Genomic DNA, 27048 nt, shown 5'->3' with positions numbered 1-27048 from the left:
AGACAGACAAGCCTGGGCTCAAACCCCAGAACCACCACTTTCTGGCTATGTGTAATCTTGGTTCCCTCATCTGCAGAATGGGGATGAGAATAGTACCCATTTCTCAGTGTTGCTGTGAGAATAAATGAGATAATGTATATAAAGTAGTTATTGGGGTGCCTGACCCCATAGTAATCATGTGATAAATAACAACTAACAGCTATTTTTATTCTTACTGAAAGCTAGGCTGTGACTTAATACTCTCTAGTTACGCCACTGGTGCATGACGCGAAAGAAGATTAAGGGTTAGTAACTGTGAAAAGCTCCCACCAAGCTGGTGTGGAAAACATTTTGCTGGCTAACATCTTAAAAGTGAGCTAGAGCTTATCAGCCCCTGGAAACATAGATAATATCGTAGACAAGACAGTCTGACACAACTCCTTACATCCAAAGAAGAGAATATACACACCCTGGACATCAGCGTCCTTTCAGCGACTGAGGAGCTGAGGCAAGCGGAACGCTGCCACCTTGTGGTGGGAGAGTTGAAGGCTGAGGCTGATGTCCAGGTGCTGTCCCAGCAGAGACCCCTGTCCGATCTTTGCCCACCTCTGATTTTATGAGACCCCTGGGCAACTGACTTAATTTGTGCCGATTTCTTCTCCAAATTTGGAATCACCCTCTCTCTTGGTTTACTGAGAAGGAAGTTAAAGTGCCAGATAGCTTTCTGTAGTTTACACAGTCATCATTAGACAAGAATGAATCAGAGTCGTTAGTGGGATTTGCAAATAAAAAACTCTCAAGTTGCTCATAAAATTTTCTCTCTCATATTTCTGTGGAAACACTTTTTTTTTTCAGCCCAATGGGGGCTATGAAAACCACACATTTTGCAGGCTTGATGTCTAAATAGGAGGTGACTGAAGAACACTTAATAGAAACCGTGTTTCTGGATCACAGTCCTTTGGACCAGATTACTTCTAACTCCAGCCCAACTCCTCCAGTCTTAAGAAATCAGAGATTGGAAATCTTTATGGCTGGAAATGGGGAAGACAGATCCTCTTTTTAGCGCTTATAGGGCCTCTGGGCTCTGAATCTCTGGGCTCTTGAGAAGAGATCACCTAAAAACTCATGAACTATATAAAAGGCCCTAAATTAGGTAAGTTTTTTAAGCTGTGATTAAAAGCAATTCCAGTATCTTAGATATCGGTGGTTTGCCATCTGAATCAAGGGAAGAGCTCCCTACGCTTTAAGGAGAAAACCCAAGACTAGTACCCTTTTGGAGGCCCTATTACAAGAGTCAGCATTCTGGGCTCTGGTCACATGGAGAAATTGTCAGTTGCCTCAAACTGAGCTCAGCCTTCGAGCTCAAGAAGGCACTGACCTCGTGCTGGGAAGAAGAGAAGGCGAGAACCAAGAACAATGCACAAATGGTCTTGTCTTTCCCTCTAGGTCTTCTGTTATGAGTAAAGAGAAAACCTCTATACAAGATAGCCAACAATAAAGCCAACTTTGTTGACAAAAATTCTGGACCACAAAATATATTCATCAACGCATAAGAGTGGTGGATCAAAAGCAGAACAACTAAGGACCCCGGGGGAAAAAGGTCCACTCAGCAGCAGCATCACAGGTAAAATACCCAAGAGCCACTAGAAACCAGGATCCTGATCACTAACCTGGGGGCAAGAAAGCTTTTTTTAAACACCTGCTTCATTTAAGTTAGTTTCTTCCGTTTCTGGGACTCCATTACCTTCCATTTCCCTTTTTCTAACTCTTAATTTCATTCTTTTCAATTCTGATTTTTTAAAAAATCCCACAATACCTAAGTAGTTTACTGTTGAACACTTGAATATGCCATTTGGAAGTAGTTTTAATCATAACTTGTTTGAGGTCACTAAGAGTGCTTTGTGAGAAAATGTTTGACCCTCTGAAACAGTTGCCCTGATCTGATGTACTACAGTCATACCGTGTTAGAGCCAGAAAGGGTTTTTTGATTGTTATAAATGAAGAAACTAGGGACAACAGAGAGTGATTTGTTCAAGGTCAGTGTGGTAATTATAAGGCAGACTTCCTGCATCACACATGATCATTCTCTTTCCATCCTCCTATGCTACCCCCACCAAACTGGATTAAAAAGGCGTGTGTTAGGAAAGGAATGCTCACCGAGGTGGTTCAAAAAAAAATCCTTAGCCCCTGAACCACTGTGTATCCAGGAAAAGAAAGTGGCAATCTCGAATTCTATTTCTTTCTTCTTTGTGCATTCAGGGACAAAGGAGAAATCAGATTCATTTGAGTCTTCACTATAAAAAACTTTTTCCTTTTTCACTGTTTCTGTTACCTGAGCTGATTTAATGGAGCTCAAAGACCCTGTGTCTTTGGGGATCCATGTGTCTATCAACATCTCTGTCACTCAGTGCTTATGGAACCACATTTTCGTTCTTCATTCAAGAAATTGCTTCATTTCAGTCACTTGTTCAGTCTGTAAGACCTAATAATCAACCAGTACCTGAGGTATAGTAGTAAGCAGTGTTCTACTGCAGCAGTATATATACACTAATTAATCCAATGGCTTGGCCCTAGACTGGTCGGCTTTCTCCTGGCAGCTGCCGCTCTCCCTTAGCTAATTCCCAGAAGGCTTTAGGCTTGGCACTCAGCACCAAGGTCTCAGGTTGCAGCCCTGGCTGAAGGCAGCTATATTCCATTGACCTTCTCTGCAGTGCTTATTAACTGGTCATCCAGCCTGTCACTGTTAATTTTAGCCCTGTCTGGAGATGGGACTGCTGTTCTTACCCAGAACATGCTGAACTGACTAAAGCTGCCCTGGAAGAGTTGCTTCCATTTTCATATATCCAGTTGAAAATGGATTTTTAAGTGTCTGTGATAAAAACAAAGTACTAGAAAGAAGTGGCCATTCAGGCTCCATTTTGGGTGGCACTAAAGTTTTTAAAATTTTACTGTTTTGTGAGAACCCAAAGTGAGGTCTCCAAACTGACAAACCTGTATCAATAAAACAATAGCATGAAGTGTAACACTGTCAAATAAAATTTTATGGTGTGACGCTGTTCTTGCATTTGAAATTTGTTTTTAACATTTTGTTTTTCTTTTTAATATTTTGCTTTTCTTTATTGTTAGCGTAGAGTTGCTAACAGTCCATTTTCTGAAATTCTGATGTTAAAATATTTTGTGAAATGGTGGTGATAACGAATGGTATAGTTTTCATAGCCTCATACATGACAAGATACTAAATTGGCACCTATGTTGTTCCCAAAAGTTTTAAAACTTAACTATTTTGTAAAATTACCAAATTTTAAGAAAGTCAACATTAGAATGTTCAGCACAACACTACCTAATACAAAGTTGCATTCTCACTTGGAAAACTGTAGGTGAGAACCAGCAATCTGGATGATCCGGATGTTTGTAACAGCCAATATGGGCATACACAACTGTGTGTGTGTGTGTGTGTGTGTGTGTGTGTGTGTAGCAATCTGGATGATCCGGATGTTTGTAACAGCCAATATGGGCATACACAACTGTGTGTGTGTGTGTGTGTGTGTGTGTGTGTAGCAATCTGGATGATCCGGATGTTTGTAACAGCCAATATGGGCATACACAACTGTGTGTGTGTGTGTGTGTGTGTGTGTGTGTGTGTGTGTGTGTGTGTAAGACTGGCCCTGAGCCAACACCTGTTGCCAATCTTCCTCTTTATGCTTGAGGAAGATTGTTGCTGACATCTGTGCCAATCTTCCTCTACTTTATGTGGGATTCCACCATAGCGTGACTTAACGAGCTGTACTAACTCCACACCTGGGATCTGAACCAGCGAAACCCGGGCTGAAGTGGAACGTGCGAACTCAACCACTAGCCAGCGGACCAGTCCCCTTACATTCTTTTTAATTAGCTAACAGACACTGAAATTCTGGAGGTGGATGAGGGTTGGCTATTTTCCTACAATCTCTGTACCAAGTTAGAAAAAAACATTCAAGCCCAGATCAAACTATCCTATATACAGGTTTTGGGGGTTTTTTTGGGGGTAAATAATAGAGAATTTAATATATGATAAGAATATTATTTCAAATCAACTACACAGCTATAAAACTGATAAAAAAGTTGTGTATTTACTTTACACACTTCACATAAAAAATTCCAGATAGATCAAAATATAATATCTAACAGACGATAAATGTAATAGAATATAAAGGCTTATTTTAGTTATGCTGTAGGAAAGGATTTCCCAAGCAAGACATGTCAACCTGAGAAATAATAAAGAAAGAAACTGAGATTTGATAGGATAAATTACAAATCTTGGTTTTTAAAAAAAAGTTTGTAAACTATGATGAAAGTCAACAAATTAAAAGAATGTATTTATATACAGGTTTTAATAAACATTTATTAGCAAGCATGCAAAAAAATTTATGCAGCCTGTTCTGTAAGGTCAATGAAGCCCCACTTGTTCCGGTAGTTCATCCACTGCTTTCTATGAAAGGTCCACTTGAGGTGAACTTAATATTGCAGAGTGGGACTGTCCTAATGCAGCAACAGGCAAACAGAAATCCTTGGACAAAATGGCAGGAAGCCAGACCATTTAGGGGTCAAGCCTCAGGCACCAGGCCAAAGGGTACAGACTACAGGCCTCAGTAGATTCTTACAGCATTTTCACGCAAGGATGGGGAACTACTATGAAATAATTTAGTTCACATATGCTGAATACCTCTAGCTTTACCAGAGAGAACCACTACTAATATCTACTATATTGATCAACAAACTACTTATTTCAAAAAGAAAGGCTACTTCAAACATTCACTCTGCCAATTATCAAAACCCCTGGTGGTGGGGCTGGCCCCGTGGCCAAGTGGTTAAGTTCGCGCGCTCCGCTGCAGGCGGCCCAGTGTTTCATTGGTTCGAATCCTGGGCGCGGACATGGCACTGCTCATCAAGCCACGCTGAGGCAGCGTCCCATGTGCCACAACTAGAAGGACCCACAACGAAGAATATACAACTATGTACCGGGGGGCTTTGGGGAGAAAAAGGAAAAAAAAAACCACCCTGGTGGTGACTAAGATATGGATGCCAGAGGCACCTGTAACAGTTGCCAGTGGCATTTCTGATTAGAGCATTAGCTGTCCACTTGTGGACTCGGAAATCCACAGGAAAGCTGCCAACTGCTGCTGGCATGCATGTAACCTGACACGTGTCTAAAAACTCTACCTAATAAATACTTGGGAAAAGAAAAAATACTGCACAATTTCCCCGATTTCTCAGAACTCAATAGATTTTGTTTCAGGTGTGGCAAGGAGCAGGCAGTGTGAAGGCAGGGAAGGAGAGAGGGAGTCTACACTTCTCTGAAAAATTCCCCACCCTAAACTGTTGAGAATGACACATGCCACCTTTTTAGCAATTCTAACTAATTCTTACTAGGACTGCTTGACAACACCACAGAAATTCTGTGGTTTCCAATAAAATCACTGTGTTACAAGACTTATTTTCATGAGAAAAGTAGAATTTAACAAATCATTTTTAAAAATTATTTTGAATCATTTCATCAATTCTAGGGAAGTACATCATCATCAAACAGGGAATAAACAAATTAAAAATGGAAAGAGATTCCTACCCATTCATGGTGAGCACAATTTTACTGAAAAGAAAATGAGAAAATCAAAAAGCAAAACTAAAGGTCTTAAAAATAAGATTATATTCTTCAACATGCAACATAGGAAATGAATTTGTAGTCCCCAAAGCACGGGCTCTGCCTGAGGAAGCGTGCCCCCTAGTGGTCTTTTGTAGGAACTAGAACAAAGTTGAACTAGTAAATTCCTAGGTCAAATTGAACACACACAAAGAGGAAATTATTAAATCAGTACCTTGATGTTAGGGTGATTTCAAAAGAATTAAACTCATTAGCTTCTGAATTGTAAATAGTTAAAGACATGTGCAGCTAAAATGAAAGTCTTAAATGTGCAAAAATGTCAGGCTTATTAAATCCATATCTATTTCAAATTCTTTCCAGGTTCAACTTCTAAAAAATACATTAGATCAAAATAAATTCAGAGCTAAATGACTAGACTTAAATAGTGACTAATAAGATGCTAGAAGATAATCTGAAAGTGGATGTTCTTTCATCTAATAAATATTTATTGAATGCCTAGCATATACTGGGCATGGTTCTAGGTGCTATACACACCAGTGAACAAAACCCCAAAATAACTGCACTGTTTTTTGTCTGTTTGTTTGTTTTTTGTTTTTGTTGTTTTTTTTTTTTGGAGGAAGATTAGCCCTCAGCTAACTACTGCCAGTCATCCTCTTTTTGCTGAGGAAGCCTGGCTCTGAGCTAACATCCGTGCCCATCTTCCTCTAGTTTATACGTGGGACACCTACCACAGCATGGCTGCCAAGCAGTGCCATGTCCGCACCCGGGATCCGAACCAGCGAACCCCGGGCCGCCGAGAAGCGGAACGTGCGAACTTAACCGCTGCGCCACCGGGCCGGCCCCTGCACTGTTAAATTTAAAGGAAAACAGTAGTCCTTGAAATGTTGACTGGTTAAATAGTTTCATAATTACGTTTTAGATCTGTTCTGTTCTTTGTGTTTAAACAAAATATTTTTGGACATTTAGTAGATCCATTCATTTCCTTCTTGAACATATACCGTACTTTACAAAACTCCAACTTACTTCGTACCAGCTGGCATCCTGAGATTGCTGGGGAGACTTATGAGTTATCAGGTACTCACCCTGGCCAGATACCCAGAATTGCACAAGGGCCTATGACTAGCGCCTGCCGCTGTTCTGGGGGAGCGTTTCTCTGAAGTGCTTGGCTGCAATAACCCCCAAACCAATTTCCTCTGATGCTATGTGGCCTATTTTAAGGCAGGGCGGTCCAAATACACCTGCAAATTTTGGTGACTATCATTCAACGGTTCTCAACTATCAATAGTACGGGGGTGCTTTTATTTGGTGGAGGGGGTGGTCACAATGATTGGCATTAGTGGTTAAGGGCCAGGGGGCTAAATGAATCCTGCAATGGGCTGGCAGTTTCTTCCCATGAAGAACTGTCCCACTCACAAGGCCCAAAGTGCCTGCCTACCTAGAGACACTGAGCTATTGCTACCTCATACAGAAACTTCATTTAAGTTAGATTTTTTTTCTACTGAAAAATAAGTCAGACAATTTTAGTATTACACTTTATTCAATATCTACATGCCACAAAAATTATTTCATTGGAAATTACCCAAGAAAGTGCAAAATCACTTAATAACTGGTTTTCTACACCTTGGTTTGGTTGAGAAACTCTTAAAGGCAAAGAGATGGTATCCAACAAGTACTTACTGCACTCAACAGTTTTGAGAACAAAAAGAAAATCTGTATCTCTGAAGACTACTTTATATCTTGTTCATAGTCTTCTTCAAAATGCATAATTTAAAAATAAATCATATAATTATTCAAACTTGTTTGGTGATGGCTAAACTTCAGAAGGTTTGTGAGGAAATGAGATGTAAAGCAATTACTTCAATGCAATTAAATGCTATTTTTAAAAAAGTATCCCTTAGAACAGTGGTTCTCAAACTTTAGCATGCATCAGAATTTCCTGGAGGGAAGCTTTTTAAACTCCTGATCTCTGGGCCACCTCAGAGCTTCTGACAAGTTCCCAGGTGACGCTCATGCTGCTGATCTGGCTACGACACTTGGAGAATTACTGCTTTAAGATGTAGTCTCCGGAATTCCAACAAATAAGCAATGACCATTTGCCTTTGCTTTTTCTAATAGTAAATAAATAATAGAACATCTCAGATATGGCTTCATCAAACTTTAAATTTTTAGACTCTTGAAATGTCCTACTTAAATAGAATAGAGCATATGATTTATTCATCTTGGCTTATGATGATTCCCATGCGTTCAAAAGACAGAACCACAGGATAGTCCAGTACCGGATAACCTATGACTACATGAAAACATTTACTTACAAAACACACAGCAACTAGTAGGCTACAGGGACCTTGCTTCCATCTCCACCACACTTCTTCCCTTTAGGAAATCCAGTAAGAAACAATGAAGTGGACTATACCCAGAATGAGAACATGACCTATCACAAATGTATCCAGAAATATCACAGTGAACTGTCATACTTAAGACTCAGATTCAGGAACTTCTTCGTCAGGGCAGCAGTAATATTCCACAAAACATATTTGCCCATCTTCATTTCTAATCATATATTGTAATGAGAGGAATCCTCGGTTATCTGTCCGAATAGATACCTTACAAGACAGGACTAATGCCTTTGTAGAGGGTTTCAGTAAAGAAATCTTGTATCTGTAGAAGAGGAAAAAAAAGCTGTTATTTGGACAACTTAAAGCAGTGCTCATACTCCAAGTAAAGAATGAAAATTAGCCAAGAACTACCAAGGAGCAAATATAAGAATAAAATCAACTACTTGTCCAATTTGCCAATATTTTCTCTTCATTTTTAAAATTTAATTCACTATTAGAACCCCAAATCCCCAAGTAAACCCAGCAACCTACTGTGGATTTTTAAATGCTACATTTTCATCAAGAGATTCAAAGTTTTTTTTTAAAAAAAATTATTTATTAGAAATTTGGTATTTAGCCTCACCTTCATCATCAGTGGCAACCTCTATATTAAGAACTGACCTGTTGACCTGAGTCTGATTACAATGAAATGATTCCATCAAATCAGAATCTTTGGGATAGTCAAGGTGGGAGCTTCCTGCATTTCCAAAAGTAGATAACCTACAGTAGAAAATGAGCAACTCATTTATTCATTTGTCCAACAATAAGCTGCTTTGGGATCCAAATAAAAAAAACTTTCCTAAGAAGCTCATTCTGGTGAATGAAACAGATATGTAAAAAATGTTGACAATACACTACAATTACCATAATAAAGATTCCCATGGGATGCTGGAGGAGTACCAGGGAACTAACAACTAATAAACAGCTTTGAAAAAAAATCAGTTGCAAAGGAATCCAGGAGTGTTTGCCTCAATTTCATTACCTTAATCCTACTGTGATACTGACCTTTCCTCATCCTTAAATCAGAACTATATAACAGAGGACAGAGTTGAGGAGTGATGGAAGACCCCGATCTACATCAGCTACAAGCCTGGAGTCCTTTACTACCACAAGCAGTTACGGCTTTTCTGTATCTTAGGCTGCTCTTCAGGCTGTTATATGGTTTTCCTTGCTTGGTAATATCAGCAGTTTGTGTGTCGACAGCTTACAAATGTTTATATGCTTACTTAATCTGCAAGAACTCATCGATCATTTGATACAGGGTTAGCACATTGATGAGTACTATATGAGCACAGTGAGAGAAGACTAGGTGCTGGTTTTCCTGAGGATTCATCTTTTCTCTTCTAACATGACCTCTTTCTCTGAGCCATCTCATCCATGTCCAGCCACCATGAGGGCTCCCAAACCTAAATTTCTAGTCTAGGCTTATCTCCTGAGCTCTCTAGCCATACATCCAACTGCTCCCCAGCATCACAGGCACCTCAAATTTTACTCAGAAAAATTTACTCTCAGTTCCCGACCACCAAATCATTTCCCATACTGAGATGAAACATACCATGATCCATCTAATTAGCCATGCTGAGAAAGATCATTTAAATGAGGACCCTCTGAAATACTCTGTTAAAATGCCCAGAATTTTAATTCATATCACTGCCTAAGTAGGGTTCCACTGGCTTCCATTTTGGTTAACATTTTAACCAATCCTGAGCCAAATTTTTAACTGCCTAATGCTATGAGAAGGGCCTGCAGTTCTTCTAAAGTAGATATATAGAGAACAACTTATACCTCTTCCATATGTATTTAGCTCATTTACTCTTTAATCTTCTGAAATATTTCAAAAGAGAATATTTAAATCCTCTCTCCAAACTGATTCTAATCTTGAAAAGACTTGCCACCTCATAACTTGGTGGGTCAGAATATCAGGAGCAGATTGATGGTTTTTGACATTGGATTCCTGCCAAAAATTGCCCTCTCTTAGGAAGCTTACCATGACCAATTCTCCCTAAGTACTCATCTACTGGTTCCTTAAGTATTTATATATACTATTTGGTACTTAAGTGCGTGCAATTTTGTTCTTTCTACGCTGTTTCACATAACTCCTCTTCACCTTGATTTTAAGCTGTTCCTGTTGTGCTTAATAAGGTAGCTATGCACATAGCAGGTGACCAATAGATACTAGTGAATGAACTGTGTATAGAAAACATCTTTCTTTTCCATCCTGTACTAACCTGAAAGGAAAAAAAAGAGATGTACCATATAATACAAACACCTTTTCCAAAAGTTTAAGCCCAGTTTTCCTCAGGACGTAACTTGATCTAAGCAGTAAGCAATACAACAATGCAAAGACCACTAGTTTCTGAATTAGGAGTTGCACTACTCATCTAGAAACAACACTACATAATGATGAAGCTTTAGTGAGCTAATCTTCCTGGGTCTTAAGCTTCCTGATCTGTAAAAGTATGCGGTAAGAGTAAAAGCTCTCTAAAGTTCTGGAAATTCTCAGAAGCTGGATAATAAAAGTTCTGCATCCTAAGCAGAGGTGGAAGTAGAACATTCACCATCACTGCGCTGTGTTCAAGTACCTGAAATAAGGCTTGTCAGGAGACATGGTGATCTGCAGGACCTCACTCGTCATATCCAATTCGGAAAACGCTTCACGGAGCCCCTCTGACTGCAGAATAACTTTATTAACAACATTAGTGCTGCAGAAATCAAAATCCAGAGTTTCCTCGGGCTCCTGAGTATTGATTTTACAGACTGTCACCACTCCTCCTTCTTCCAGAAACAGCATCAAAGGGTAACCATACCCTTGGTAACACATCCGAAGTGCAGTTAAAGTGCCTGCAATAGAAACAAATCACACTCTGGGCTTAGCTTTACAGCTCTGGGGTCAGCTTCTCCTCAACTGATACAGAAAACGCCGCAAGAATACTTTATTCTGCCCAATTTCTAGCATATAGGTATGTATCTCCTTATAAGAAGGGATTACTTCTTCCGTAATGACAACTGTGTGTAGATAATTCCAAAAATAACTGCAAGAAAATTGGGAACCAGAACAAGATGTAATCTAACTCTTTGAAATCATTTTCCATTTTGCCAAAAACACCTCAGAAATAGCTTATTGATTTTATATATATACAGTTTCAGGATGGAGAATCTACATGGACCATTACTCCAAGTAATGGAATTGTTGCAGAACAGGTCATGCTATTTCTTGAAGGTTCACTTTGTGCAACAGTGGAGTGCTTTGACATTGTCTGTACTATAATGTCAGTATATTCACTATGATAAAGACCCTTCTAACCTCTTCCATTGGAAGATATTCTTTACATTTCCTCAAATTTTAAGATCAAATTAGGAGAAAAAGAGAGGGTGATTAATGGTGGTGTGGGTTTTGACACTGCAAACCACTAGAGAGAAGGAGGAATATGACAGGCTAGTCTAGCTCCTTTCCCTTACTGGATGGAGAGCCACAGTGAGGAATGGGGGAAAGAAGATGCTTTTATGAAAAACCACCTGGGGAACACGGCATTAGAAAATGTAAAATTAATAATAATGGAATTGTCAGTACAAAATTAAAACATATTTTCTAGAGAACAACAACTGAATTTTCCCTAGCTAATTTGCACATTTCTTTCCTATGAAATAAAACCATTCTTCTGGGGGTTCCTTGTAGTTTTATTTTTATATCAATAGCAACTGAATTCACTATTCTAAAAAACATTCCTATTCCCTAAACAAATAAAAAATATGTATATTTTAAAGGAAAGCATTTAGGAAACTAGTCATAACTTACAAACAGGGCATAAAGAAAAAAAGGAAACAAATTTTGAACACAGTAAACCATAAGTCAGGAGAATTGGTTTCAATTTTTCTCTGCCACTAACTGTAATTCTGGACAAGTTAGGAAAAAGAAGCAATTAAAACTTATTTCACAATGTTAAAGATACTTAAGACATGTTCAAAGTCTTCTTTTGGTCAGTTCAAATTTAAAATCCCAAAAGCTTTGTAAATTAAAAGATGAATGTAAATATTTTTGCGAACATGGGAAGAATGATAAGCACACTTTCTATTTTATTGTGAAAATTCAGAATCCATGATTGTGAACAATGAAAAATGAATTGGCAATTAACTTTCTAAAGAAATGTTTATATTACTTATATTCTAATAACTTTTCCTGTATTTTTCTGACCATTCTGTATAATGCTTTTATGTCATTATAATGATAACAAAATGGTTCACCTGGCATAGGACTTGATCCAAAAATAGATAAACAGTCTAAAAGGACAGTTAAATTAATTCGAAAAGTAACAGACTCTTCCTGAACTGTAAACTCTTGAAATATTCCAGCCTGTGAAAAAAAGTAAAGATGAAAACGTAATTATGTATATCAAAGAATGAAAACTCACATAAGGTTCTAGATTTCATTTTATATGTTTAAAAAATAACAACATTGTGCTGACCCCATGAAAATCATTTCTGAATACTAATCAAAACATCATAAGCTTTTTCCGTTATTATCCATTAGAATACGTACTCCTACTCAATAGTTAAATGTGCAACAGTGATTTAGGTCCCATGGAAAACTTTATGAGGGGTCCTTCATCTAGCTTCTTGGATCTATACTCTCTCTCACATGAGTCTCCCTCGTCTCCTTTTTGTGCCCATCAGGATGGCTAAGGTCACTTGGAAAAATTGCCAAATAACCTGATAATGCGTGAGTGATATTAGTTTTCAATTTCTTTTAAGGACAGGAACCATGTCTTATTTATCCCTCTATACCTGAGGTCATACTGTGCACTTAAGTGTTCACATAAATGCTAAATTAAATCTGAAATCCTATCTGAACCATACAAATCTTACTTTGTAATAAAAGATTCTATTATAAACAATAAAAGAAAAAAGTATTTTTTTAATAATAGGGAGGTAGAGGTAAAGAGCATGTACTCTGGAAACAAATGTTCTGGGTTCTCTTCCCAACTCAGCCACTTCCCAGCTGTGAGACTGTTTGCAAATCATTTAATCTGTGCCTCAGTTTCCACATGTAAAATGGGAATAATAAGAGAACCTACCTTATAGGATTATTACTGAAGATGAAATGAGTTAAACATAGAAACACTCAGCAGAGTGCTTGCCCTACAGTTTAGCTTAATATATTTTAGACATTCTTATTAACCATTATCTCTAAAACAAGATGGGAAAAGAATTTGTTACCCGGAGGGAAAAAGATTCAAATAACGATACACTGTTCTCTAACTTAAATGATGTGTATTAAGACCTTAGGAATTCATTAAACTGGGTGAAGAATATCATATGTCACAGGCTTAAAGGTGCCTCCTTCCATACCTGAATAAAAGCATTTGCTTGCACACACTTTGCATTTTCCACTGTAACCTTGATTCCATTTTTAGTGGCGAAACAAGTGGCATGTTCCCGGAAATGAATAGCCTTCAAGACAGTGGAGAGATTCCTAACGTTGTCAAGGCTGGCCACTAAGCTGTAGTCATTCTCATCTTGGATCTGTTGGGTTAGGAGGGGCATCGTCCACGGCACATTCGGCCCCGAGGGATGCTCCTGGTGCCAGCACCTGCTCCCGGGGATCACGAAACACCTGATGAGATTCGACCATAAAACTCCCCATCAGTGCTGGCGAGGCCCACGATCTCAACCCGCCCTGAGGCAAGTGGGAGAGGCCGGGGCGATGAACTCGGTCGACCAGGATAGAACCCCACTTCTGCCACTTAACTGTCCCTGTAACTTTGGGAGAAGTTATTTATCTTTCTATCTTATCTATCTTACTAATGACAAGTTTCCTTGTCATTAGTAAGGGGACAGTAACACATGAAAAGTTGCGAACAATTAAAATAGACACCTAACTCGGTAGTTCTCCTTGGGGCCAGTTTCGCCAGGCCAAACAGGGGCTACGCATCCCCCCAAAGTCGGTTTTGAGCTGTCCGGCGCCCCCAATCTCGCCTCTAACACAATACGCGATCGGAGGCGCGCCCCGGTCCCTCGGAGGATCCTCCAGGAGTCTCAGACAACTCCGCTCACTGGCCCGCCGCGGGGCAGCACGTTGACTGACGCGGAGACCCTACCTTTGCGGCGGAGTCCGGACGCCTGAAAGCCCTTCTCAGCCAGGTCACCGGGAAAGCGAGCTCCCGGGAAAACCAGGAGGAAGTGGAGCGGCTCCCGCCACTCTTTTCGGACCAGCAAGCCACCTCGGCCACCGTCACCACAAAGCTCCCGAGGCCTAGAGAGCCGAGCGTACACTACCACAGAGACCGGAAAGAGGCACCATAGAGCTGAAGGATGACCACAGAGCCGGCGCACGCTACCATAGAGATCGGAAAGGGGAGCGAGCGGCTGAGCCGGAAGGAAGGCCGAGAGCGAAGGCGGCAAGGCAAGATGGCGGCGATCAAGAGGAAACGGCGTGGAGGCTTGGCGGTTCAGGCGAAGAAACCAAAAAGAAACGAAAAAGATGCTACGCCGACAGCTAAGCGGCGCGACATGGCAGAGGAGGCGGAGGAGGAAGACAGAGACCGTATCCCAGGCCCCGTTTGCAAGGTAGAGAGGGCTACCACCGGGTGACACCTGCGGTCGCGGCTGCACGCGCCTTGCCTGGGGCTGCCTGCCTGACGACCGCTCTGCTGTTTTCAGAGTTGCCCGGTGTTACGGGAGCTCGGTCTCAGTTCTCCTCTGGGTCAGATTGGCCACCACGTTTACGTCTAACCCTTGTGCACATGGCCGCCCTCTCGGAGGCGGCCGGCTGAACAACGGGGCCGACTTCAGAGCACTTACCCCGTTCGCAGGGAAAGGACTTAACGGAGTCCTCAGTTCTAGTGTTCTGTCTTCTAGTTACTCCGTTATCATTTTTTTTAGAGGGCATTATTTTTCCTGAAGTTATTTCTCGCTATCGAGCATCTCTCTCCCAGTGATTGGTATTTTCATGTCCTGCCGTAGTCAGCTACTGTCAGGGCACCTGACCCTTGTTATGCGGTTCTTTAAAAAGTTGCTGTCCTTGGAACAGTGCCTTGATTTGTTTGATCAGGTCTTTAACTCAAGAGATAATGAAAGCTAGACTAGATAGCATGAGCTCTTTTTGTATTCGACAGACTTTTAACGTGCCAGGCACTATATGAAGTTAGGTTATCTTTGGCTTTGGGATTGCAAAACTAGAACGTGACCCCTTCCTCCTGAGATGTCGGAGTTTAGAAGGAACTAAGAATTCACATAAAAGTGAATGGTTTTTGTTCAAAAGAAGGTGAACACAAGTTATTGTACCTAACTTTAATTCAGCTGAAAGCTCCTTAAGTAAAAGCTACATCGAATACTGTAGAGACAAGGATGGCCTTTGACTTATTAATTTCCCCCGCGCTTGGCAATACTCTAGCATATAGGAAAAATCAGTGACCCTGTGTGATGTGGTGGCAAGCACTAGGAAAGGAATTAGCTCCGAGGAGTAAAGATGAGTTTAAATTCCAGCCCTGCTGTTAACTGACAGGCACATTTCGAGCTCTTTTCTCATCTGCAAATTAGGAGGAAGAAAATGTGATTTACTTTTTGTGAAGAATAAGCTGGACTTGTAGTAAACTTTCCATAAATGTTAGTGCTCTCACTCTTCACTTAAGGAACTAGAAAGAAATATGTTAGTATTGTAGGGGAAGAAGACATTTCCTCTACCCGCTCTGGGTTCTTCTGGCCGGAGAAATGAATTAAATTCACGTGAGACCGAATAACAGGAGAAAATTAAACAAAGCTTTATAACATGTACACATGGGAGAGGCTCAGGCAACCTGAGCAACTCGCCAAAATGGCTGAAGTCAACACCTTAAATATCATCTTCAGCTAAAGACAAAGGAGGATGTTGGGGGTGGGGGGAGTCAGTTTCAGGAGGTTACCAGACAAGTACAGCAAACAAGAGTAAGATTATTATGCAGATTTGAGTCCTTGCCTTCCACGTTGATGAGAGTTTCTAGAGATATGATCATCCCTCCTTCCTGGTATAGAGAGGGAGACACCTTTACAGAGGAAGATTTCCTTTACAATGTAAATGTCTCTTAACAAAGGGTCAGTAAATTCTACTTTTCAGAGTTTCTTTCCTGTCTGCAGTTTTTTAAATGTAACCAGCCCCAAATAATCCTCATGCTGAAGAGACATATCTTGGGGTGGCCAATTCCAATCCCCCACAGTCTCTATGGTCTTAGTCATAATATGAGAAATTCAATGGAAGTGTAGAAGATAAGATCACTTTTACCTGAAGGTAATCAGGTAAGGGATCATGAATAATTTAGCCTTGGAACTGGATCTCAAAGGAAGGGCAGGATTTTGATATTCAAAAATGAGAGAGAACAAGACCAGGGAGAGGGGAAAAAACTGATCAGATGTGTTGAAGTGGAAGAAATGCTGAAAATCTAAAAAATAGAGCCAGGTTGGCTAAAGTGTAGGGTTGATTTGGGCAATAGTGAGGTAAAAACATAAATGTATTTTAAAATCCAATGTCAAAGTTATGTCATTTTGGAGTTTGTTTAGAAAATCCTAGGAGGTTAAGGATGTGATTGGAGCAGTGCTTTAAAAAGGTTAAGCTGGTGCTAGTCTTGCCATAACTATCGGAGGAGCTTCTGTTTGGGAACACTAGCCATTTAGGAGATTTAAGATTATAAGGATCTGAACGAGGGCACTGTGAATAAGAAAGGATTAAGAGTTATTGCAAAGACAAGTTGACAGATTTAGTAGTGTTTATGATATGGGAGAATAAGGGCAAATGGAATGTTCAACGCCTAGGGGACTGAAATGAGGGGTGGCATCATCAGAAAAACAAATAGGAAAGTTACTGGATTTAAGGTTTAGTATTCTAGAGTTGGATTTGAAGTGTTGAGTCAAATACTTGGATTATTAGTGCTCCAGAGAGTTCCTTACCTTTCTGTAGAGTTGACAGTCGAAGCTATGGGAATGATTATGAGAACTCAGTCCTGGAGAGAACAGAAACAAAAGAAGGCTAAGAAAGAATCTTTAGAGTCAAGAGGAGGAATTGGAGACATGGAAGAAGAAAAACCAAAAAGAAGTCAGGGAGAGCATTTCTGGGTGGCAGCTGTGGCCAGTGAATGCTGCTGAGAGATTGAATTAAAGGGGTCAGGATTGTTTGCCTTGCTACCTGGAGGCTTTTTATGAATATTATTGTGTCTCTCTATTTACCTTATATATAAGGAGTTAAATTTTCCATTGGCAGTGTTATTTCATTAGAACTAAGTGCTGTCTTTAGCTTGCTGCTGCTTTAGATAAGGAATCTAATTTTTGTCTATAACATAAGCCAAAATGGGGACTTGTAAAGGTTTCCTTTCTTGCTTCATCACATGGTGTTTTGCCACTTATGGCCTATGTGACAGACATGTTGTGGTTGTCTAAGGGTTTCATGCTATTCATGCCTCCCTGCCTTTATTGATTTGCTTCTTTGTTGACCATCTTCCCACATAAGAACAGTGCCTGGCTCCTGGTAGGAACTTAGTAAGTAGTGAATTAATATTAAAGTGCTCTTGTGCAAGAAATATGGAACGAGGAGTCCATTCTGATTTCAAGAGTGGAAAGATTTTGTGTATAGTGAAACATCTCAGTTCCCTGAATTACACATACAGGGAGAGAGGTGGAGTTATGGCTATAGTCTTGATAAACTAGAGGATGGTAGGGTATTTAAAAAGCTGGATACTTTTAAAACTATCTTTAAAAGAACGAGATAGGTTCAGTGTGAGATTTTAAAATCTTTTAACATTTTCTTTTTCTTTAGGGCAAGTGGAAAAATAAGGAACGGATTCTCATCTTTTCTTCCAGAGGAATAAATTTCAGGACAAGACATTTAATGCAAGACTTGAGAATGCTGATGCCTCATTCTAAAGCAGGTGCCTTTGTATCATATACTGTAAACATTTACTTTTATAAACTTACCTATTTATATATTTCTACTTCAAATCACACTTCATTTGTTCAGCCTTGTCAGGTAAAGAACCACAATGCCTCAGAAGTTTATCTTTTCAGTGCCAAGATTTTTCCAATTAACATTTTGTTAGAAATTCTTTGCAAAATTCATTAAAATTCTCTTCACTTCCTTAAACAGATATCATAATATTATCAAAACATTTCTTGAAGGTCCAGGAATGCCTTCATTATAATGCTCTCGGAGGTCATGAGCTGGTTTGTCTTTCTAAATGATTCAGGACTGCCTTCTATTGCTTTCTGCATCTTTTTAAAAAACTGTTCTTATTAAAAAATTAATGGACCTGGAGTATGATTTGAAGGACCTTTAAGTTGGGCTCAGCCTACTTCTAAAGGCCAAGCTATTCTTTTTAGGAATGGGGTGTCTTGCAGGCGAGTGAAGAACATCTAGTTTTTAGGGTAGAACTGAGGCATTGCTGTCATGCAGCTGTTTTTGTGCCTGTATTGGGAGGTGCTTTTGGTTTTAATTCTAGGTAATCCCTTAGTTCTTTAGACTAGTGTTTCTCAAACTGGGGTCTGCTGTTAATATCTTTAGATTTCTGAAACTAATAAGAGAAATCTGAATTTATATAAATTTTTTCTATGATAATGTAAAACTAGTTTTTATCTGTTTTCTTTGGCAACTATGATTCAAAATTTTAAGAAATATTCTTCCATTCAAATTTTATTTTTTTCAATGAGTGTTCCTTAAACTGGAGTCCTAGAACATAGCCCTTGGTTTGTGACAATGTTTCCATTTTTGAAAGGAATTCATGGAATACAGAAAGTCTGAGAAACACTGCTTAGAACATAGTATATAATTCTTGAGGACTGTTTTTTAATCACTCATTTTTACACTTACAAAGAAGATTTTTAAAGAGGTCATGTGTTTTCAGATCTAATCATTTTGAAATTAATAAAATCTTATTTAAACTGAAGATTATAAAAACACTTAGAATAATTTTCTAGAAAGCTTGTGTGATTGGATTGAAGTAGCTTTGAAATCTTTTATTTACTTGCTTTTTCTTTTTTTCTTTTTATAGATACTAAAATGGATCGTAAAGATAAGTTATTTGTGATTAACGAGGTAATTTCAGAAAGTAATAAAAGTAAAATATTCTAGGAACACTGTTATTTAGAAACAATATTTTGGAACACTAAAGATAGTTCATATAAAAAATAGGTCAGTTATTCAATGACTTCTAAATTGTTTTGTAAAAGATACTTATAAAAATGTTAACTTCAATAATCTGCCTTCTAAATTTATATAGTACTCACTGTCTATATCTCATAGTTTAGTGCTTCAGTATATATTATTTCGTGATCATTCTTATATTTGTCTCAACAAGCATATTGAAATTTCCTGAGGACAAGGATTATATTTCATTCTTTTTTTTCTCATTATGTCTAGTACAGTACTAAATTCATAGTAGGTACTCATAAAAAACTATCATATATAAAACAAAATTAAAAGACCTATTAAATATTCCCAAAAAGCCACATTGTAAAAATATTTTGCCAGTATTAAAAGTGATGTATGTGGTGTTTGCTCTTGAGGTGTTACAAACTAGAAATAGGTTAAATTTTCAAAGTATTGTTGAAGATAGTAAACTTACATCTTAAAGTAAATTTTTAAAAACTTAGAATTGTTTTAAGATAATTCTCTTTAGCTGTATATGAAAGGTTTCTTTTATTCATTTAGCACAAATTTTTGAACTTCAGCTATATGATGGCATTATTATGCATGCTGTGGAAACATGTTTAACAAAACAACGCCCCATTATCATGGAGTTTACGTTCTAATGGGGGAGACAGGCCATAAACAAGTATTGTAATTTCAAGTGAAGGTAGGAGAAATAAAACAGGGTATGGGTTTCCAGCAACTGAGGCTCAACTGGAAAACAACCAACTTAGTGTTGTGTTTATTCTAAGACAAGTGAGAAATAAAACATTGTATCTAAGAATCTTTTAAGTTATTAGGTTTGAAGTCTCAAGTAGTTTAGAGTTTGTGGACACTATATTAGATAGTGTATGAATGTTACACCAATTCAAGACTTCATTCCTGTATTGCTTTTATATATTTCTCAAGTGTGACTGTGTAAGCTTTCAAGATGCTGAAGTTTAATTCAGCTGGAAATAAGTTTTGTATGCTTCTGCCTTTCATCAGTCCCTTAGTGATTTTATAGAAGCAAGTCACAGAAGTGATAATACAGATGAGGAAGAAAAGACTTAAATTTCTTAAGGTTAAAATCAAAAAGCATGGGGCTGGCCCGGTGGCACAGCGGTTAAGTTTGCACGTTCTGCTTCTCGGCGGCCCGGGTTTGCCGGTTCAGATCCTGGGTGCAGACATGGCACCGCTTGGCAAGCCATGCTGTGGTAGGCATCCCACATATAAAGTAGAGGAAGATGGGCACAGATGTTAGCTCAGGGCCAGGCTTCCTCAGCAAAAAGAGGAGGACTGGCAGTAGTTAGCTCAGAGCTAATCTTCCTCAGAAAGAAAAGCTGAGGAGTTAAAAATCATACCTATTACTAAAGGATGGCTTTGGTTCTCTAAGGACTATATTTTCTTAAGATTGGTGAGGCTAATTGTAGAGTACTGTTTCCCTAGGGCGTTTGTTGTCGGCCTTGTAATTTGTAGTTTGTGCATGGGACTGTAGTCAGAAGAAGAGGCTCCCAGTAATGAGAAGTGAGGCCAGTTACTTTAAAATGCTAGGCCAAAAAGAATCCATGCTTCTACCAAAGAGCTGGACAGAACATCTACTTTACCTTGGGCAGAATACCTAAGAGGAGCTTGAAGCATTTTTTTCTGTGAATAAATAAATTTATTTAGATTTAGACCTTTGTAGCTTATTAACCTGCTTAAGTATTTTTGGCAAAATCTAGATATTGATTGCATATTGTTATAGTCATTTTTGTTCACTATTTCGTTTTTCTATACTTTGCCCCATTTAGGTTTGTGAAATGAAAAACTGCAATAAATGTATTTATTTTGAAGCTAAGAAAAAACAGGATCTCTATATGTGGTAAGAGAATGTATTAATTAAGACTTGGTGGAACTTGTTTTTTAAAATGGATTTATTCTTTGTACCTCTTAAGTTATAGGCTCCTTTCAGTCTTTATGTAAAAAGATGGGGCCAGGGAATGAAGCAAACTCATTTGAGTTCACAAAAGTTGGAACCTTTAAAGAAAATTAAATATATGACTATTACGAGCATATAATGGTGTCTTTTAAACTGAAAAGGTAGTAAGCATTTACGACATTCTAAGTTCTAATTAGTTGAGAAAGCTTCCTTCATATTTTTCAGGCTGTCAAATTCACCTCATGGACCATCTGCTAAATTCCTTGTTCAAAATAGTAAGTTGACTCGATTTAAAATTTTTTATGAGAAAATTGAAGTAATCTTTTGGGATAATTGTGCCAGTTATAATTATTTTTGTTGTTATACTTTTCCTAGTTCATACCCTAGCTGAACTGAAGATGACTGGAAACTGTCTGAGAGGTTCTCGACCCCTTTTGTCCTTTGACCCTGTAAGTTTCTCACTTAGTGTGTGAGATCTAACTTTCTTACTCTGCATGGTGGTTTTTTAGTGGATATAGTTATATAATTCAATTTAGTTAACGTTAAAAACAACAAGCACAATTTTAGACAAAACAGTCGCTGTTGTTAATATGTTCACTTTATTTTTATAGGCTTTTGATGAATTACCACATTATGCTTTGTTAAAAGAACTCTTAATTCAGGTAAATATCTTTTCTGGAAAGTATTTTTAGTAATATGTTATAAATGGGTGTCTTCCTTTGGACTTTTTGTTAACTTAGCTACCTAAAACACGTGATATGCCATAGAATAAGGAACTAACATGTCTTTTTTTTAAACCAGATCTTTAGTACACCACGGTATCATCCCAAAAGCCAACCATTTGTGGACCATGTGTTTACTTTCGCCATTTTGGATAATAGGATATGGTTTCGGAACTTTCAGGTTAGCTTTAATTAATTTTTGATTATGCTTTGAAATAAATTAGGACACAGCATTTATAGACACAGAATAGTAACTCCTTTTGTTTTAAATATCTTTCTTTTCCCCACAGAGTAGCAGCAAATAACTACTGTCTCATATCTTGAGTGATCTCTACCTACTTCTTTTCATGGCTATCAGTTGATAATGCAGTGTGAGTTTTCTAACAAGTCACTATATATTCAGTAAAACATAAGGTTCTCTCCCAAGGGGTTAGAATCTCTTGGTGGCGAGGGGAGGTTAAGACTTAGAAAAACATAACCCCTGTAGAAGGCATTCAGTGAGAACTATTAGGTGAGTCATACAGTGACTCATTCAGGAGGAGAGATGATTCTGGAAATCTTGAAGCAGAAGTTTGGCAGAATAATAAGTCTGCACAAAAGTGGAGAGGTGGAAGAGAACAGCAAGATAAAATTTCAGACAGCATATAAAGTAAACTGGGCTCCTTTCTGTGTTATTTTGGGTACCTGGCAATGTGACTTAAATATAACCTTCTTAACCTCTGAGGGCAGATATAGCTGAATCAACACATTATTTGTAGTTCAGAAGTGCCACAATCAGTACCTATTCAAAAATTAATTTGGCCATGTATCCTTTTATATACCTTTTAAATTTGAATTAGATTTACAAAAACAATTTAGGGGTTGATTTAAATTTTAAAAGGATCCCTGTAGGGTGCTTTAATACAATTTGTTATAGTGGTCGAAGTTTAAAAAATTCATTTAACCACAATATTTGCATTGTGAGAAACAGGATATGGACTAAATTGGACTTACTCAATTTTATTTTTTTTGCTGAGGAAGATTCTCCCTGAGCTAATATCTGTTGCCAGTCTTCCTCTTTTTTGTATAAAAGCTGCCACCACAGCATGACTACTGACGACTAGTGGTGTAGGTCCTCTCCTGGAAACCAACCCCAGGCCAGAGTATGTTGAACTTAACCACTAGGCCATCGAGGCTGGCCCCAAAATTATTCAATTTTAAAAGAACACACTGAAAATATTTATATTTTCCTATGACAACTACCTGTAACTAGTAATATATTTCAGAAAATATTGATGATTTGATGCTTGCCAAGTTTCAATTCCACCTTAATTTTATTATGAGTTCTTTTAGGCACATTTGTAATGAAGTTATAGCCAGTATACCTTTCAGGAATAGTATATCCAAACCAAAATGAATTGTTTTTTTATTAAAGATCATAGAAGAAGATGCTGCTCTTGTAGAAATAGGACCTCGTTTTGTCTTAAATCTCATAAAGATTTTCCAGGGAAGTTTTGGAGGACCAACTTTATATGAAAATCCTCACTACCAGTCACCAAACATGGTAAGCTGTTTTTGTTGTTCAGTGGTCCTCAATGTCCCAGAATTCTGGCCCAAATGTCAAGTAATTATTGTTCTGTTAACTGTGAAACTGAATTTGGTTTTGCTGCATACAGTCTTGTAAATTACTATTTTTTAAATGACACAGGGAGAAGGGAAATAGCGTTCATAAGTGAATATCATTGGCATATATAGTCTTTACTTTTATTTCAAAAACATGTTTGTTTCTAGCATCGGCGTATCATAAGATCCATCACAGCTGCAAAATACAAAGAGAAACAGCAAGTGAAAGATGTGCAGAAGCTGAGAAAGAAAGAACCAAAGACTATTCTTCCACATGATCCCACTGCAGATGTTTTTGTTACACCAGCTGAGGAAAAACCAGTAGAAATACAGTGGGTAAAACCAGAGCCAAAAGTTGATTTGAAAGCAAGAAAGAAAAGGATTTACAAAAGGCAAAGAAAAATGAAACAGAAGATGAACAGTGGAAATACAAAATGAATTAATGGATAATTTGTTTTCAGTTATTTTATATTTATTTTGTATTCCATGTGTAAATACTTTTATTATCCAGGACTGTCTTATTTTTAATTAGTGTGGCATTTAAAAGAAAGGAAAATTAAAATCTTGTGGCTTCAGTGGTGTCTGTGTTTTTTCAAATATCACCAGAACTCATCAGTTAACTTCTGTCTGTCGTTTTAAAGCTTGTATGGTATTACTAAAAATGTAGCACATTTAAAGTTTAGGCTTGCTCTCTCATTAAAATTTTGGGCTTAGCAAAACTGAAATTTAAACACGTGTATTGGGTCATTATTGTAAGACATAGCATCAGGCCCTTTGCTTGTAGAGCATAGTTTTGGATGGTAAAGTGCGGGTAGACTGGATGCAAGGAAAACATCTTACTGAAGTTTGGGTCTTTGAGTCACCAATTAATGAGGCCTCTCGGAAAAGCAAATCTCTGATTTTGTTTTCTCACCTGGAAAAAGAATACAGTAAAAATTCTTAGGTTTTGAGAATCAAATGAGTTAATACATGTGTTGAAAGCATTTTGTAGGTTATAAATTTAATTTAGAAACAGTGGGTATAAACTATTAAATTAAGAGTAAAAGGAAGAAAAGTGCGACAGTTGTTAGCACTAGAATATTTGAATTTCTCCCCTTACGAAAGAACTTTGTTTGAAGCAAAGAACACTGAGCTTAAGGTCCTGGGAGTGGATTAGTAACAGGGAAAGACAAGATTCTGGGTGCCAGTGGCCTTGAACAGGTGGGCGGCTGCTGAGGAGATGGGCAGATAGATATGCCATACATGTTAGTAACTAATAAAATTGGATCATGGATGTGGTGATTTGTCACCATTTTATTTCACATTAATCATTTTCGAATGTCTTTGTTATATATATAACATGATTAACTGCACAGTATTCCACTCTATACCATAGCTGTATAATCAGTCCCTTAGTGTTGGATATTTTCAGTTGTATCTTTTTCTGGTATAGGTGCTTGCAGCAAATGTTATGTAAATTACTTTGTACAACACTTGTGGTTTCCTATAAGTGGAACTCAGGTCCAAAATTATTAACATTAAGACATTTTGATTGTTCCTCTAAATATTGTACCTCATTAGAGGTTACAGTGTTCATTTCCTTGTGCCCCTGTCAATGGTGAAATATGTCATTTTGATAGGAACAAAAATGAGTACTCTTGGCTAGGTATTGGTTTTTCTTTTGTGACTGATGCTTTTGTGTAGTAGATATCTTTTACTAATTTGTAAGAGCTCTTTTATATAGAAAGGTTATTCTAGATGTCTTTCCTAGTTACCACTTGCCTTTTATGGCTTTATTTTAAACCTGTGTAGACAGGATGAATATTATATTTCATTTTTTCCTTAGTTTTCTGCTAAGAAAGCCCTTGAGTGTATAATTAGGCTACTTTATCTTGAAAGAGTCTAAATTAGGCTACTTACCTTGAAATCATCTACATTACGCAGGTAATTCAGGTCAGAGGTTCACTTGAAATACTTGTATGTGGCTGATGAAAGCCAAATCTGGTTAAGCGGCGGGGGGTGGGGGGGGCATTATTTATTTGGGCAATTGAATATAACCTTGGACAAAAACAAGACAGCTGTATTCAGGATTTGTTTTTAAACACCCACATCTCAAGAGGTTAATTATAGGTTATAAACATAAACTGGATCAACAAGTTGTGAGTTTGAGTGAAGAACTAAACTTTTATACTTTTTGATGTGTGCGTAGAGTTTTAGTGGAATTTCCATTTAACAATTTTGATTATCAGTTTCCATGTACAGACATTTTCCTATCCCAAATTACTTCCCTTTCGTAGTCATTTATATGGACACTTCATTTGAGAATTCCTCATTTCCCAAGTCCACGTTCATTTAGAAGTCCATCTGTTGAAAAGATGTTCCTTTAGACAAATTTATATCCAGTGTAATTGTCTATAAATTTCTATACAATGTTACAGGCAAAAATAAATCCCTCTTCCCTCGGGAGGAAAAAGAGGCAAGTGACTCTCAGAGGTTGTAAGCAAAACCAGATGTAGTTGGGGGAAGAAAAACGTCCTTTTGTCACTTTTTGTCTGTCCTCCCCCATCCATTCTCAGATGGGGAAAGGTCCCATTTTTTTCTGTACTCAAACTTCTCAGTCCCTATTCGTTACCAATTTACAAATGAACTAGGGCCAGATAGCATCTTCCTTCTTCGGAAAAAAGGCAGGTGTATGAATTTTGAGGAGCGGGTTGGTTGGACCGTGGTGTGTGGAGAAACTTGATGAGGTTTAGAATGGGTTTGATTGTGCAGGGGGCAGGATATTAGGGAAGAGAGGGACAGCCTTCCTAAACTGAGTACTCGGACCCCGTACAATAGATGTTTGTCAGCAACGGAGCCAAACTTTCTCTCTTGAACCATACATGGTTGACAAATAGCACCTACACCTAACAACCGACGTATATAAACATTCCACATTACAATGAAATATATTGGTATATTGATGCATTTTAATGACAATTAGGATATGTTTTGATACCTTATCAAATTTGGTGGAACAGTTTTACAGATCTTCCATCCTGTAATACAGTGTATCAGATCAGAAGAAAACTACTGGTTAAATATTATCCCTTAACTGCATTCTTAACCTAAACTAGTCCTAGAAATGTAGGATTAGAGGCCAGAAAGTTAGAATTAAAGTGTGCTGGATGAATGGGTCAGCACAGTTTCATCCACATTGGTGGTAAAACATTTAGTATGTTATTTTAAAATGTGTGTTCCCTCAAGTCGTTTCAGTTTAAGTCATCTTATTTACTGTTATTTCTCATGCATATTGGTCAAGACGAGCAATATTAGAGATCTCGTTAAGCGGCAGCTGAAGAGAATTGAAAATAGTTTAAAAACCTGTTGTTCGGTCCAATCGCATCCTGCCATTGGCTAGTTGGGGGGGCTCGAGCAAACCACTTCACTACTTCGAGGCTGCGTTGCCTCATCTGTAAAAACGGGGCTGGAATTGAGAAATTATCATCAAAACCACAAGCTGTTTTCCACAGTCTTCTCTCATCAGACTCCTATCTCCGCCCTCATGTTGCCTGCCCAGCTCGTGCCACGCACTCTGACGCCACTCTGTGTCCCTCACAATGACCCTCAAAGGGGGCCCGCCTGCCGCTGCCGTGGCCCCGCCTCCTCCCTGCCGAGGCCCCGCCTCCCGCCCGCCGCGGCCCCGCCTCCCTCCCGCGCGGCTTCTCCGG

General features: G+C 38.4%; 3 protein-coding genes and 1 long non-coding RNA gene across 10 annotated transcripts in view; 2 read left to right on the top strand and 2 right to left on the bottom strand.

Annotated features, from left to right (window-relative positions):
- The window catches only part of TTC23L (tetratricopeptide repeat domain 23 like), a 58976-nt gene extending 55946 nt beyond the window's left edge, over nucleotides 1-3030 (top strand). For 4 of the 5 annotated variants that reach the window (XM_001500200.5, XM_070246332.1, XM_023625790.2 and 1 more), the window contains one exon: nucleotides 1426-3030. The gene's annotated coding sequence lies outside the window, so the exon portion shown is untranslated. The remainder of the gene's footprint in view (nucleotides 1-1425) is intronic. The other variant, XM_070246331.1, reaches the window with a different exon arrangement.
- Nucleotides 3031-7135: 4105 nt separating this feature from the next.
- RAD1 (RAD1 checkpoint DNA exonuclease) lies at nucleotides 7136-14296 on the bottom strand. 3 transcript variants are annotated; one of them, XM_005604318.4, is made up of 6 exons: nucleotides 14088-14296; nucleotides 13339-13579; nucleotides 12235-12343; nucleotides 10575-10833; nucleotides 8614-8712; nucleotides 7136-8275 (listed from the first exon to the last, which is right to left on the bottom strand). In XM_005604318.4, exons 2-6 carry the CDS (start codon nucleotides 13531-13533, stop codon nucleotides 8092-8094), a joined length of 846 nt encoding a protein of 281 aa, XP_005604375.1. In that variant the 5' UTR covers nucleotides 13534-13579; nucleotides 14088-14296; the 3' UTR covers nucleotides 7136-8091. The 3 variants fall into 3 exon arrangements, with proteins under 3 accessions (XP_005604375.1, XP_001500238.1, XP_023481551.1); XM_001500188.7 differs by having other exon boundaries at nucleotides 13339-13603; nucleotides 14088-14277; XM_023625783.2 differs by lacking the exon at nucleotides 14088-14296 and having other exon boundaries at nucleotides 8576-8712; nucleotides 13339-13533.
- BRIX1 (biogenesis of ribosomes BRX1) lies at nucleotides 14281-23934 on the top strand. Its single transcript, XM_001500161.6, has 10 exons — nucleotides 14281-14556; nucleotides 17771-17882; nucleotides 18999-19042; nucleotides 20908-20978; nucleotides 21261-21310; nucleotides 21411-21484; nucleotides 21647-21697; nucleotides 21837-21938; nucleotides 23172-23300; nucleotides 23528-23934. Exons 1-10 carry the CDS (start codon nucleotides 14302-14304, stop codon nucleotides 23795-23797), a joined length of 1158 nt encoding a protein of 385 aa, XP_001500211.4. The 5' UTR covers nucleotides 14281-14301; the 3' UTR covers nucleotides 23798-23934.
- LOC106782348 (uncharacterized) lies at nucleotides 23479-26914 on the bottom strand. Its single transcript, XR_011430390.1, has 2 exons — nucleotides 26702-26914; nucleotides 23479-24272 (listed from the first exon to the last, which is right to left on the bottom strand). It is a non-coding gene; the product is annotated as an uncharacterized lncRNA (long non-coding RNA).
- Nucleotides 26915-27048: the final 134 nt, after the last annotated feature.

This window comes from Equus caballus, chromosome 21, assembly GCF_041296265.1.
Source record: "Equus caballus isolate H_3958 breed thoroughbred chromosome 21, TB-T2T, whole genome shotgun sequence".
Lineage (NCBI taxonomy): Eukaryota > Metazoa > Chordata > Mammalia > Perissodactyla > Equidae > Equus > Equus caballus.
The sequence above is the reverse complement of the archived record's forward strand: the minus strand, read 5'-3'. Positions and strand labels throughout refer to the sequence as shown.

Coding starts and splice junctions, on each gene's coding strand:
- RAD1 (XM_005604318.4), bottom strand. CDS start 13,533: ATGCCCCTCCTAACCCAACAGATCCAAGATGAGAATGACTACAGCTTA. Junction 12,344..13,338: donor AAGCAAATGCTTTTATTCAG/GTATGGAAGGAG, acceptor TTTTTTTCACAG/GCTGGAATATTTCAAGAGTT. Junction 8,276..8,613: donor AATCAGACTCAGGTCAACAG/GTCAGTTCTTAA, acceptor CCTCTTCTACAG/ATACAAGATTTCTTTACTGA.
- BRIX1 (XM_001500161.6), top strand. CDS start 14,302: ATGACCACAGAGCCGGCGCACGCTACCATAGAGATCGGAAAGGGGAGC. Junction 21,311..21,410: donor TAAATTCCTTGTTCAAAATA/GTAAGTTGACTC, acceptor TACTTTTCCTAG/TTCATACCCTAGCTGAACTG. Junction 23,301..23,527: donor ACTACCAGTCACCAAACATG/GTAAGCTGTTTT, acceptor GTTTGTTTCTAG/CATCGGCGTATCATAAGATC.